This window comes from Polistes canadensis, unplaced genomic scaffold (assembly GCF_001313835.1).
Source record: "Polistes canadensis isolate GaletaPanama2010 unplaced genomic scaffold, ASM131383v1 scaffold_412, whole genome shotgun sequence".
NCBI classification, from domain to species: Eukaryota; Metazoa; Arthropoda; class Insecta; order Hymenoptera; family Vespidae; genus Polistes; species Polistes canadensis.
This window is the reverse complement of record NW_014569959.1, coordinates 68,761-83,802: the sequence shown is the minus strand read 5'-3', so window position 1 is coordinate 83,802 and position 15,042 is coordinate 68,761. Positions and strand designations below refer to the sequence as shown.

The 15,042-nt window shown below is 42.1% G+C and overlaps 1 protein-coding gene across 1 annotated transcript; it reads left to right on the top strand.

Annotated features, from left to right (window-relative positions):
* The first annotated feature begins 4,235 nt into the window (after positions 1 to 4,235).
* LOC106792371 (tribbles homolog 2) lies at positions 4,236 to 14,616 on the top strand. The gene is made up of 4 exons (XM_014758768.1): positions 4,236 to 4,777; positions 8,767 to 9,870; positions 11,354 to 11,655; positions 12,817 to 14,616. The coding sequence occupies exons 2-4, from the start codon at positions 9,373 to 9,375 to the stop codon at positions 13,445 to 13,447; spliced, it is 1,431 nt and encodes a 476-aa protein (XP_014614254.1). The 5' UTR covers positions 4,236 to 4,777; positions 8,767 to 9,372; the 3' UTR covers positions 13,448 to 14,616.
* Positions 14,617 to 15,042: the final 426 nt, after the last annotated feature.

Sequence of the window (15,042 nt, the reverse complement as noted above, 5' to 3'; positions counted from 1 at the left end):
CGATTTAGGCGATATATTTCTTTGTCCATAACAAATGGAGAGCCCATAAACCAAGGGAAATCGAGGAAACGTGACCGTATCAAACGCGGCGACGATTCATCGACCGTTTGAAAAATGACGTTCGCCTTGTCGAACTTCCTTCGCGAGTTCCTCAATATAGTTTAAACAATTGGTCTGTTAAGATGATTACTTCGTAGAAAATTATGTGAAATATCGCAACGTAGTATGTAAAAAACGTAACGCTATATAAGGTAGTACAAAACTAGGGTCCACCTTATTGATTTATTCTTTCTAATATAACTATATATATATATATATATATATATATATATATATATATATATATTCATTGCGCGAAATATTATCAACTATTACTACAGGAAATATACGCTTCGTTAAAAGTATCCTCGCGTTATCGTAGACACGTTTTATTATAAAAACTATCTCCATGCCATTCTGCACGTATGAAAGGAAACGAATTTCATTCGTCTACTCTGTTCTCCCCTGGTGTAACGTTATCATAGCGATATTACATCAGACAGTTTCGTAAGTTGTCCACGATTACAATAATAAATATACACGTATCGTCGCCCGAAAACGTTCAGTCTCGAATTATCCGTTCCGAAAGAAGATCTGTCAACGTTCTAAGTTATGGAAATATCTTTGAAACCGTGTTAAGACCTTGCCGATCAAAGTGAGTACGCGTAATCCTTGAAAGTTACGACTTTTCGCAATGGCCGTCGAATCAATGGCCGCCGAATCAATGAACGAGTCATTCACAAAGCTGTGGTCGAAAGAATTCTCCTCATTTTTTTTCCATCGTGTCTTTCGACGAGTAATTCGAATAATCATTTATTCGATCGAAAGTTTCTCTCTCCCGCATATATTAGGTTGTCCCATGAGTTCTTTCTATCTTTGTAGACATGCAGGCTTGTCTATTGTCAAACAAAAAGGAAGGAACTTATGGAACAAGCTAATACATAAATGAGATAAGAACAATTTAGAATTATTTTCTCATTTCTTCAGATCTGTGAAGTAGGCATGACCTGCGTCACGTACGCTCTTCGATTTCAAGCGAATACACGTGCAATCCATCGATAGTAATATCGATTAACAGCTGTTAACGCTTTGATTATTTTTCATCTATCGATCTAAATGATCTAATCGATTTGTCCATCGTAGGTCTTTAATTTCTTGAATCTTCCTTCAATTTTGGCAGCAGTTTTCCTTCTCCGAATATAATCATCATTCGTTGTTGACTATTTCCAGGGTGTTTACGAAATAAACCGAAGAAATGATGTAACGCACTTGTTGGAACAAATTTCCCCCTCGACTCGCGAAATTTCTCGATAGCGTCTTATCGCGACTTCAATATTTTTCTATTTCTAGGAATGATTTTTAACGAATCTATTATGGCGGAAGTAAATAAAGACATTAAACTTTCTTTTCCCCGTTTCGATGACGATGGCGACGATATTTCAGGGGAAAGGACGTATTATCTCCTTGGCGCGACGCGAGATAAATCGAATATTTTTGGTTCCGGACACGTTCGTTGATAACCTGCGCGACATATTGTCTCGTATGTAGCAACAGTCTCGACTCGTTGCACCAAGAGGAACTCGCAGACAAACTCCTATAATCTATGCGTATACGTACGTACGAGCTTCGATATCAATTGACATGGACGCGTCCTTCGTGTGCGCTAATTTTAATTTTAAGATACATTATCGTCGTTGTTATATATTTTTTTTCTTTTTTCTTTTTTTTTTTTTTTCTTGTCGCCAAGAAAGATTCAAACAACTGAATTCTAAATCAAATACAGTTATTAATATGGTATAAAACGTCTTATCAAAATGAAAGATATTCTCTCTAGGAGAGAACTTTTCCCGAGAAGCGTTCTTCGCAGTTATTTTCTCTTATCGGTGTTAACAATTCGTTCCGAGACTACGAAGAAACTACGATTTTTGAATTGTAACACTAAAAAATGATCAATTCATTCAAATGGGGCTTCGTACCATTGCTTGGAAAAAAAGACGAATTTCTAAGAAGTAAATAACAACGGAATCGTTAACGCGCGTGAAAGAATGGTTAAGAAGGAGGCGCTCTTAAATGTAGAACGGATACGGTCTTTATGTTGCAAACGTTAATGCCGTAATCTCCGCATCCTTGAATACTTTTTATCCTCGCGAAATAAAGTTTCCTCTTGAATATTTATCGGACAAGGTCGAGCACTGGTTATTTTTCTCGACTCTTTGACGAGTCGAGAAAAATCGCATCGTTAGAGTTTCTTGGGTGTTGTCTGGGTTGCGTCTACTCATCGGTGGACACCCACGCGCATACAGCTGCGCTAAAAGAAAGAAAAAAAAGTGGCAGAAGTTGACCAATATCCGGCAAGAGCAACGACGAACAAGTTTGGAAATTCGAAGGCCTGGTTCTCGTTTCTCTCTCTCTCTCTCTCTCTCTCTCTCTCTCTTTTTCGATTGGCACGATCCGGTGCTCGAATGCCACGCAATCGCGACCCTATCTCTTTGGACACGCGTCGTCGTCGTAGTTGTCGTCGTAGTTCGTGCCTTTCTACATATATATGTTCTTGCATGTGTACGTGTACAACTCTCGTCTTCGCGTATCGTACCTTCCATTGGCGTTAAATTATTTTATCTTTCCACTCGCGGAATCGAAGAGGATCGCGATGACACCGAAAGAAGACAATGACGGTCTCTTGTCAAGATAATAGCTCTTGCGAAGCGTCAAATTATTTACGAGAGCAGTTTACCTTCTCACCATCGTGGTTTCACTCGCATAAATGACTGGCGTTACTTGACTCATCGTTCATTTTTCAAACAGGTGCTTCATTGTCATGCAAAATTATTTGACAAATTTACAAGAGAATTCTTCTAATCGTAAGTCTACGTTTTGTTCGCGCAATCGCCAAGTATCCGCATGTTGTAGCTTATGCATCCCGCGCTTTTTGAGGAACGTTAAGGTAGGCCAAGGGCGGCCGACGATTCTCCCCTTTTTTTTTATTTTCTCTGTCTCCGACCAATTTAGCCAGGGACCGCTTCCAAATACGATCAAACGTACGAAAGAGAATATACTGACAAATATTTTCGAAAAATCCCCCTTGTGTAATTATGTTTACAAGGAAATGAACGAATCGATATTTTTATTGAAATGGCGTGTCCTCGGGAATCATTTCTTATTGTTAAACCATTTCAATTTCCCCGCATTTATGACGTGCCGCGTGTCAACCGACCACGTACGTGTATTACCAGCAGGGACGTCACTCGAATCTTCTAGACCCTTCTTATATACGAACAAAATAACCCACCAATTACGATGTTTATAAGTTAACAAAAATTGACCTTATCGTTTATTTTGTCTTATCTTGATTAACACGGTGCGTTTTTGTAATCACCTGCTTAAATAATTTTTGGAAGAAGTGCAGATCGGAAGCGATTATCTTCTGTTTTCATTTTTAGAACGATAAGCAAATATTATACAGCGTTCGAGCAAATCTCGCAATTTTGAGCAATTACGAGCAATGCTTTGAAATTCTTTTGTAATACTACTCGCATTCGTTGGTCTCATCGTTAGTCAGAATTCCATTAATCATTTAATAGTCGATAAGGATTCGACAGCGTACCCGTTGTCAGTCTGCCTGGAAATTTCGTGACGAATATAAATACGAAGGTTGTGTCCTTTTCTCATCCTATCGATATACTTCATTTGGAATTATATTCGAAGGCAAATTGATAGACACATCTGTCAGTCGGATCCTGAGAAGGTCGGAACGATCTCTGTCTGAGTTTCCGTGTCGCGTTATATTCTTACTATTTCCTATTGTGCAACGAGCAAAGAAAGTGTCAGTAATGTAAGGGATAACAGCGGGATCTGAAAAAGTAGAAAGTGTCTGGACAATGAAATTAAAGGGATCCTTGTCTCGAGGAAAATAAAGACACTTTCTTTTTACGTCGAACGAGTTTGAAAAAAGTCACGCAAAGGTTAGATTTATAAAATGTCTATTTAATATTTCCGATGAACAAATGAATGAATGAATCAATCGATCAATCAATTGCCGAATATAAATAATAAGAAAATAGTTTAGACGCGGGGAGAAATAAAATAAGGCGCCGGGAGTGAGGTAGGAAAAGGCGCGCATGAGCACTCGGGGATACATTTAAAGCGCATGCGTATTCGAGACAGTAGTTAAAGGGAAAGGGAGGGCGCGCCGAAGGTGGTTTGAACTAGCCGCTTAGCGCAGTCGTTGGGTGCACGATGGCGCGATCAGTCGACATTGGTTTTTTCTTTTCTTTTTGCCGCCGTCGTTTCTGAGCGGTGAGTCGGCCCAAAGCGTTGGACCGTCTCCGTGGTACGCGATACTTTCACGTTATCCACGGCCCTAACACCTCTCCATTTTTTTTTATTCATTTTCCGGGTACCTCATTATTACTGTCATTGTCATCGAGAGCAACTCAAGAAGAAGAAGAAGAAGAACAAGTGGAATCGACGCTAACATCGGCGAGAAACGAGTTTTCGCCATTTCTCTTCGTAATTCTCCTCTCTCTCTCTCTCTCTCTCTCTCTCCCTCCCTCCCTCTTCAGTGTTTCTCTTTTACCGATCGATTCCCTACTACCACCACTACAACCATCATCAACATCATCACTTCTACCAGACGGTTTAATACATCGCCAACGTCTTTTGGGAGGAAATTAATCCGAGGACTCTCCGTATTCTCCGTTCAGGAACGTACGGCGACTAAACGAAAAGAATTTCGAAGGTAAATCTTCTAATCGATAGTATCGTCTTTCCTACCCTCCATTATTGGTTTTATATCTCATTTCTTCTTCGACCATGATTCTCTTTGAGGTGGATGAAAGAGACGGAAGGATTATCGTGCCCGTGTGCGCGAGTTCGGTGCAAAGTGCAGTGATTACCGGATCGATGTCCGACCTTCGTATTCTTCCATCTATTTACGTTTACGAGCTCTTCCTTCTCTCTCTTTCCCTCCTTCGTCAAAGTTCTCCTCGTCGATTAAATTTCATTCGTTCTCGTTTGGATCATGCGCGAGATGCGTTTCTCAAAAATATCTCGATTAATAGGAGTGAAAACGCGCGGGCGACACAGAGGACGCTCTTTGTTGTGTTTCGTCGAACTTTAATGGCCGCCAATGGTTGCCCCAATAGTTGTCCCAATGGTTGCCCCAATGGTTGCGCCAATGGTTGCGCCAATGGTCTTTAGCTAAAATAAATTTGCCCGAGAGCCTTTCTTCTTTCCTTCTTTCGTTTATACAACAAGATTACGAATTAAGGGGGAAAAATGAAGTAGCCAATTTTATCATCAATTAATTATTAACATTAATACAAATGTTTCCAAGGCAGGAAAAGAGTAAACAAAAAGAAAGGAAGGAAGGAAGGAAGGAAAGAGAAAACGATCCGGTTTTTTCCTTTCTCGGTCAATCAACGCTGGGATTCACTGGCGTTGCATTGCTTACTCGTTTACAGTTTCTTCGTGACGTAATGAATGGCAATGCTTACATAGTAAAACTCTTCTCTCGTTTCTATAGACTCATATTTATACGGCAATTAACGTAATTGTCAGAGTCATTTTGTAGAGTGACTCGCGAAACAAATTCCAAATCCAACTTTTCTCTCTTCATCTTTCCGCAAATAGGAAAATATCAATCGAAAAATAAAATAAAAGCGTATATCTTGAGAACCCGTCGACCTAAATTCACGAGTCACATGCAAAGACAAATAATAGGATGACCGGTAAGAGTATTATTCGCGACCGAAAGGGAACTAGTTGGCAATCGTTGACGTAAACAACTCGGTCACGTCTTCGGACATAGTTGGATGCAGTAGTCGATCCTCTTTCCTCGGTCATTCGAAAAAGTAAACGCATGCGCCACGAGGATTCGAATTCGAGAACGCGAGAGACACTTGGAGCGTGATTCATCGGGAGAATATTCGTGCTCGTTATGTCTTAAAAGACGTTAGATTAAGAGATGACGCTAAATGAAAGCGTAGAATACGAACGTTGGGAATATCCTTCGTTGAAAATACGAGGACATTCGTCGTACTTTTATCGAGTTTCCATTTTCAAGGAAACCGCGGGATTCGTTTCTTCGAAAGGTCGACGATCTGTCGCCCCCCCCCCTCCAACCCCCGTCTCTCTCTCTCTCTCTCTCTCTCTCTCTCTCTCTCTCTCTCTCATTTCCATAGCTGATACGAGAAGTGTGGAAAGGATTAGATAATTTATATTAATATAATTACGAGATCATCGAACAAACATATTTTCAAAAGGAAAAACACAGAGTGGTCGTCTATTGGAGAATTTAAAGTTCGACCTCTCGACAATCGAGAGTATTAGGCAATTTCTTTCGCGAGATTGCGTCATGCGTTCGCGCGCTATTAATGCGAGTGCCAGGCTGGCGATATCGGGACGGCGACACAGCTATGACGGTGGTGACAGCTATGACGGTCGTATTTCTCTCTCTTTCAGTCGCCATTACGACCTTACCGAAGGATATCTGCTGTTATCCGTTGTCGAGATGATTGAATTAAAAGAAGAAGAAGAAGAAGAGGAAGAAGTTATATTTCATTTCGCTCAAATGTATGCTCATTCACCTTTCTATTTAGCGATTTTACTTATAAACGATTCAATTTCAAAAAATAGACGAGAATAATCGTGTCGGTTCATTGGTTTTCGCATCCCAAATTCGATATCATTGAAATTTATCTAGATATGGAAGAAACATGTAGAAGAATTCATTATCAACAATTATGCGTTCAGATTGGACTTTACTTTACTTATATCGAGCGATATTTTCTAACGTATCAAAGACAGTTACGTAAGGGAATTGATAATGCGCGATTCGAAGGGAATCATCCCATAGGTGGGTAGACAGGAAATTGGAGACAAAGTCGCGATCGTTGCCCCGTTGATGGAACGCATTGAATAGTTTGAAATTCTCTTCGACGTTCTCAACATTCTTATTCTTGCATCATCTTTGGACGTTAGAACTGCTACGAACGTCGCCGCCGCTGCCGCCACCGCCGCTGCCGCCACCGCCGCCGCGATCGACTTTCCGCGATGTTTGCCAGGTGGAATGCATTGCGAGTAGGTTTTACGTGCATCTATGTATATGCGCCACGCCTCGTTCTTGCAACTTCTTTCATCGCTATTATTTATTTATCCTTGTTAATTCGAAATAATGAAAGAAAAAAGATGGATCGTAAATCATTGATAAAACCGATGCTCGCCAAGAGGAAAAAATATGTCGATGTTTTTGCACGTAATCGCTCTCTCTTCCTCCTCCTCCTCCTCTAGCTCCGTCTCTTTTTGCGAGGATAATAAACCACATCCGCAAAAGACAAAAAAATGAAAATACTATTGAAAGGAAGGAATATTTCATAATTTTCACGCGACGTAAATACTTATCTTCTCCGATGAGAGTGTTTACGCGAGTGAGAAAAATAATGAAGTGCATTTATAATTAGTATGAATTAAAGGATTGAAATTATGGTTATACATTAGACGACCGCACGCGTCTTTTACTCGTTAATAGATCGTATTGATTTGCAATATCATTCGCGATTACGATTCATTATTTCTCAATTGTTTCCATCTTCGTACCGTTTACTTGTTAGTCCGATGCGAGCGTTACAACATATCCAGGGAGTATGTAAAAGTAATAAGAAGAAAGGTCAGAAAACGTAATCGATTCGAGGAATAAGAAAAAGAAGAGTAGGTATTTCGTAAAAAGTTTGCTCGCGAGTTTCATAAGATCGAGAGGAGAGGATGTTGGCGGCGAGTGGTGTTATCGCGAAAAGGGGCAAGACGTTTGTACGGCCCTGATCCCTGGAGCGACTTTGCTTTTGCGCAAGTGCACGCGCGACTATCGCAACCTGCTTGTCGTCGCATATATAGAACGCAGTCGTTCTATACAATTTTACCTTACATTAGCGATTTAACGAGAAAACACCGTTCATAGATTAATAGACAAATAAATTGGAATTTTTCTTTTGAATTCCGCGTACGCAAACGGAAGCGAATTGCATGTTCGCGCTCGCGCGCGCGCGCCTGCGCTTGACCTTGGTGAGAATCGAATGGCGTCGTTCGAACGAAGGAAGGAGAACCGAGTTTCATTTTCCTTTTGGCGAGCATAATCTAAAGAAAAAAAAAACAAACGAATGGTAAGCGTGTCGCATAAACGATTTACCGGAAATCGCAGTCAATTCTTTGTTCGTCTCTTTCCTCAAGCGGTCTTCCTTTCTCAGCAAATTCGACGATGCTCTGGTCAAAATAAATGGACGAACGAGCTAAATTAGCCGTGACGCGCCGCATGCTTGATCGGTTATTTCCTGAAAGCCCTGATCCTGGAGATATTAAGGGCCCGCGGGAAGAAAAGTTGAGAAAAATGAAGGTAATTGTCCGAGGGCGCAACGACCGCGTAGAAGCGATATCCCTGACCTTAACGAGACCCCTCCCGTTGGTAGGAATTGCGCAGAACGCGAGAGACGGCGGCAGGACGAATGTCGAAACCGCATCGCATCGCTTTTCAAATTGTCCGTGAATCATACGACGGGCTAGAGAGAACGCGGCCGAGGAACAACGGGAACCATGATGAAAAGTACATTTTTATTTAGATTTCGATTAGGACTGTTTTAGGACTCTTTTAGTTAATCACGAAAGTTAGGAAACGCAAACGCGTCCTCGATGGATCGAACGTGCGACTGATCGAAGGATGCCCTTTTTATTCCACAGGCCTTACCTTCGAGAGAGCGACCGACTACGGACGAGATAAGCAACTCGTTCTCTCTTCACGAAGATCTATCTCCATCCGTCCAAGGAAGGACCCAACCGCGGCGGGATACATACACGCAAGGCACCGCAACGAAAACCGCGCGGGTCCGAGCACAAGTGATATACGTACACATGTGTATTCCTATCTTCTATTACTTGTATATGTACGTGCACGCATGCACGCATATTTACGTATACAAATGTATAAATGTACATACATTATCTACGCGACGTACCTCGAAGAAACTAGAGCTTAACGGTATTAATATTAGTTGTCGTTTAAGAAACGCGTGAACGTTCGATAAAAACTCTTCTATACCGTACAACAACAATAACGGTCGTGCACCGGTCGTGCACCGTGCCAACTCGGAAAAGTTGATGCTTCCGCGTTCGGTGTTCGACGAGTTTAAAGTGTGTTCAAGAAGATTAATCTGATAAACGAAACGACAATACATAGACGCGAAGAACGAAGACAAAAATCTACGGATCTCTCACCGAGCGAGAGGAAAGAAGAACAAAATAACTGTGTGGCGGAAATAAATCGTTAAATACGGGATAGCCAACAATATGAGAGTGGGGACTACGAGGCAACATCCACTACAAACGACACGTATTTCCAACAATGGAAAGTTCCTGGTTAATACGAATAATCAGGAGGTCCAACAGCAGCAGCAGCAGCAGCAACAACAACAACAGCAGCAGCAGCAACAGCAGCAGCAACAGCCGCAACAACAACAGCTGCAGCAACAATCGCAAATATCCCATCACCACCATCATAACCACCGTCATCAACAACATCATCATCATCATCACCATCATCGTTATAGGCAGCATCCGTATCAGCAACATCATCAACGACAACAGTCGGCGGCAACGAACAGTGAGGAAAATACGAGCGCGGTCGTTCCGCTCGTCGGATTCTCGAGTAGCGAGCCAACGGCACGGAACGTCGAGCATCACGGACCAACCATTCTCGGGGATAGATTCGTTCTTCTTGGTCCGGCGGAAGGCAGTGCACTTTACAGATGCGTCGACGTCCAAACCGATCAGCAGCTTGTCGCCAAGGTCGGTCAACGCATAACTTTTCTTTTAACTCTTTAATCGCATACGCATTTGTTGAATCAACGGCGGTTCTTTTCCTCGAGCTTACGCTCTGTCTTATTATTTTCTTTATTTCCTATTGCTGAAAAAACTTGAAACCAAAGTAACATGAAGCAGGCGGCGATACGAGAGCTAGGTTCTCACGGTTAGAAAGTAACGACGCGTGGCCTACGGTAGAAACGCTTGGCGACTCTCTCAACAGTGAGAGAGAGAGAGAAAGAGAGAGAGAGAGAGAGAGAGAGAGAGAGAGAGAGAGAAAGAGAGAAAGAAAGAGAGAGCGAGAAGGAGCCATTGACCGGCTCTTTGCGTTCCTGGAAAGCGGATCTCAAACGGTCCTACATATGTACAATTTCTATCTTTAGTAACTCTTTCATCTAGACGACATTAATCGATAGCTTGCAAATAATAAACGTCGTGGAAGAACATCTCCTATCCTCGAGTTTCTACCTTTGCGACATTTCATCGAATTACAGTCATTCTATGGAAAATAATGTGAATAATTTAACGGTGCATATCGTTCGGAAATAATGACATAGTCTTCCATTTACATAGCAACAAATAGTTACCATAGCAAGCGAAAATTTCGTCGATCGAAACATCAAGGAGGACACTGTTTATAAGCAGCATAATATCGTTTGAAAAGCTATATCTTCTCATAAAGATATTGATGAAAGACGCGAAAGAAAATTCTGAACGTAACGTTTGAAAGTTGAACGAACTCGAGGGTGTTACGCATATATATAAATAAAAGACGGCAAAATTGCATTCTAAACGGAGCGCGCGTCGCGTTACATGCAAGAGTATTGGAGAGAGGGTTAAGGGGGCAGGGGGAAGGTTTGAAGGCTCGAGAAGGCTTCGCACTTACGTAGCCTCGCGGTCTCTCCACGGTTGCTCCGCGTTTCCATTAACATTTTACAATCGCTCGACGTTATACAATGAGTCGCTTACATCATCATCGATCCGCGAACAAATACAAGGCTGCACCTTGCCGACGACGGACCCTAACCCGTTGCTCGTAATCGCTACTAAAGCCAGGGCCGTTTGATTTAATTGACGATTACGTCGTCGTCGTTGTCGTCGTTGTCGTCTCGAAAGACAACGCGACACGATTTCGCAAGCAAATGGGTTGTCCGCTTCCCTTTTTTCTCTTCTTCTTTTTCAAGTACACAATTGCTGCACATTTCTCAAAGATACTCTCTCTCTCTCTCTCTCTCTCTCTCTCTCCTTTTTATTGAAATGATCCATTTTTCACGAGCAAGGACGCGTCGTTCGATCGGGTCAACGATGATTTTGTAAAAAGCTCGCCGCGCCCTTATGGTAACGTTTCGAAAGCATGCTGAGTTACGACACGGTCGAGAAGAACGGTTGTTAAAGAAAGGGATGCCTACAAATGACGGATAATTCGACCTTTAACCGACGACGTATAACCAATCGAATGAAATTTCAGGCCCTGAGTCAAGGTGACAAAGGATGCGAAGCGTTGCTACAAGCACATCTTCGATTGGAGGGAACGGAGGCGGCAAGCGGACTCGCTGGTATCGTCGAAGGTAGCGGTGGTCGACGTTATCTTCTTTTGGAGGGTCATCATGGTGATTTGCACGCTTACGTTAGGGCACGCAGGAGATTGCGCGAGCCTGAAGCGAGACGACTCTTCCGGCAAGCAGCCAAGGCCGTTGCCACGTGTCACGAATACGGCGTCGTCCTCAGGGATCTCAAACTTCGAAAATTTGTCTTTGCGGACGAAGCCAAGTGAGTCGAATTACGCTTTTTCCTTTTCTATGCCTTTTCCTACCAAGCTCTGATCGTCGAATTGTCGATTGTCGATTGTCGATCCAGAGGCCATTAAAATATCTATTCAAGTAAATTATATACCGTTAATAAGAGAGAAAGAATGATCGAAGCGGAGCATAAATCGATCTCGAGCGAACGGCGGGCGTGCATGCGTTGTTGGCCAATCGCCCCTTGCACGCTCGCATTCCTCTCCTTTGCCGAGTGTGTATACCAGAGACCGAGAATGTTGCAAGGCAGAAAAGCATATTGGTTCATCGACTGGAAGAGTTTTGAAACTGGCAGGTATAATTAAGAAACGTGTGCCTTTAATCGTCCGCTACGCATCGTCTCGTGTCGTCCCTTACCTCCTAAAACCCGAGTACAAGCTCTCCCCGTTCCATGTGTGTTCCATTTGTCTCTGTACTAGGTTTACCAAACTTTGTTTGCGCTCTTTCAACGTCAGGAAAGAAGAAAAAAAAAAAAGGAAAAAGTCACGCACGGCGAACCATCCAGACGGCGGTGGGGTTCTTGAACTCTTGGCCGGTGAAAGTTTAGCGAAGAAAGCCATCCATCCCGTTTCTCTATGGTCTCCTCTTCCCGTATGCCGCCAACTCGGTGACGAGAACCGATGAGGCCATTGAGCTCTTTTCAAGATCACCACCACTCGTCACAATAGGAAAGAGATCCCTTCTCTTCCTCGAGAAAGTCGTAGAAAGGAATAGAGAAATAATTCGTTGAAACGGTTGGCGTAACGCCGATCGCGCTCATTTACCTGCGTAAGCACACCGTCAACATGGCTCGAAGAGAGGATGCGCAAAATGGCTAAGTCAAAGACCACGAAAGACCACATTTTAGTGCACGAATTTATCCGGAAGATAGACGCTTTTCCTCTAAATATTTCTAACGTGGCCGATAGAAATAGCAATAGCAACGGTTGCGTTGTATTAGCTAACAGAGCCAAAAGAGGGAGAGAAAGAGAATATTACGTAGGCGCGTTGTTGCGCCTCGAGACTTCCGCGTTGCGCGACGTCGACGAAAGCGCTCTCCTTTCCAATTCCTTTCCTTCATTTCGCTCTTTTATTACTCCTTACGGAAGATACCATCAAGTGATAACGATAGATCTTTCTGTTTGATTTTTAGAACGCAACTACGATTGGAGAGTTTGGAGGATGCGGTGATCGTGGATAAGGAGGACGACAAGTTAACCGATCGTCGAGGTTGCCCGGCCTACGTTGCACCGGAAGTTCTCAGATCGGGAAGAGCTTATTCCGGAAAGGCAGCAGATATTTGGTCTCTTGGCGTCCTTCTTTATACGATGCTGGTCGGGCGTTATCCGTTCAACGACGCGGAACATGCTACGCTCTTTGCAAAAATTTCACGAGGGCAGTTTGCTGTGCCGGAATGTCTCAGTCCCCGCGCAAGGTGTCTCATTCGATCCTTGCTAAGAAAAGAACCGTCGGAAAGACCGGATGCTGAGGACGTCCCGCTTCATCCTTGGCTCTCGAAACCACTTCGTCTTTCTTCGCCTTCGCCTTCACCTACGCCTTCGCCTTTGCACTCGCACTCGCATTCGCATTCAACGTCATCTTCCTCATCGTCCTCGTTGTCGTCGTCGTCGTTGTCGTCGTCGTCATCGTCGTCGTCGTCGTCGTCGTCGTCGTTTCCATCTTTATCCTCTTCGACATACTCTTCCTCTTATTTCCCTTCGGGGAGATCCGCTTCTCAGGACCAGATCGTACCGGAGCTCGTTAACGATCCTCGACAAGACTGACTCTTCGAAGAAGAGACGATTATTATCCTTTATTCCGCGCGTTAATAGCGCCAGCTCTACGTCTTATTTTTTCAAAGAAAATCTTTAAACTAATGTAAGAAAAGAAAGACATGCATATTATTTTCAAGTCAAAAATTGCGCCAAGATCCTCGTCTCTTTTCGCAGAGACTACCGATCTCTTATTTGTATAATATATGTATTATATATTTCGTGTCATTCGCGTCTCGTATTCGTCCTCATCTCCTACCATTTCTCTTCGCTCCCTCATCGTTTTTACGCCAACAAGCTCCTTTCCGAATGTCGTTTAATATTTCAAATGAGAATGAACGACGGCCGCGAGTTTCTACGCGATACGATCGAAATAGAATCCTCGATTTCATGTGTATTTTCAAGATTATTCAAACGCATCGTGTCGTTAAAAAAACACGAATCTAATATTTTTTACCAATAGATCCATGTCTTTCGAATCTTTCGATCGTATCTCGTACACGACTTCTCCGCTCCTCGAGAGGTGGATAAGGGCACGAAAAACGATTTAAATCTTAGATATTAGAGATACGTTATCGTTGTTGCATCGGCTTTGCGATCTAAAGCGCGTTAGTTAGAGTTATTCCGTACAATCGATCATAGTTCAAGGTCTTTTTATTTTCTAAAAAAAGTGCAACGTTTATTTATTAAGGGATGTAACGAAAATTGATTTTTAAAACAAGAATAAGAATAATTTCAGAACGCGTGCTGCGAGTAAGAGGATGTTTGGAAAGTACCAAGTGTTCTTCTATTTGATACCTTTAAAAAAATATCATTTTATATAACGTCTCTCTACGGAAGTAAGACTAAAAAACAAACAAACTCGCTAGATCGCTAGATCGAGGAAAGCTTCCTCCTCCCTTCTCTTTTTCCATTTATTTTCTCTAACTATATCTCATCGATTCACATACTCTAGGTGCGTCTTTAGATACGTTAAAAAGAAACATTCTTCGTATCGTTTTAGTCAGGGTATAATGCAACTATAAGCACCTTCTTCGCAAACGGTCTATATGTATATAATTTTCATCGACATCATCCTACCGAAAGCTACAAGAAGACAAACGAATAACTTTAATAATTAGGAAGGATAACGACGTTTCTGTACATAGGCGAAATAAAGTAATGTTTACGACATAATTTTACGAACACGAGTTATATCCTTTGATTCCTTCTTTTTATTTCTTCGTTCATTTAAAATTCGTTTCATTTAAAATCTTGATAATTACAACATAAAATATCTGTTATATCGCAAAGGTGAGTTTAAATAATCGCGCGCATCATAACTTAATAATAGACATACGATACTCTTCTAATTGGTCATGCCATTGAGCAATGCAGCAAAAACAACCAATCGATTGATCGATAGGTAAAATAAAAAAGAGGTATAGCCAATAAGAATTATTGTTACATCATAAAGATTTGAAAGTTCCTCGAATAACTTCATTAGTAAGACGCGAACCATGGAATACGCAGTACGTATATAAAACGATTTCTTGGTTTAATTCGACTAAATTACGATCGTTAAAAGACGCGTGTACGCAAAGTGTTAGCCATTTTTCTAAAAAATA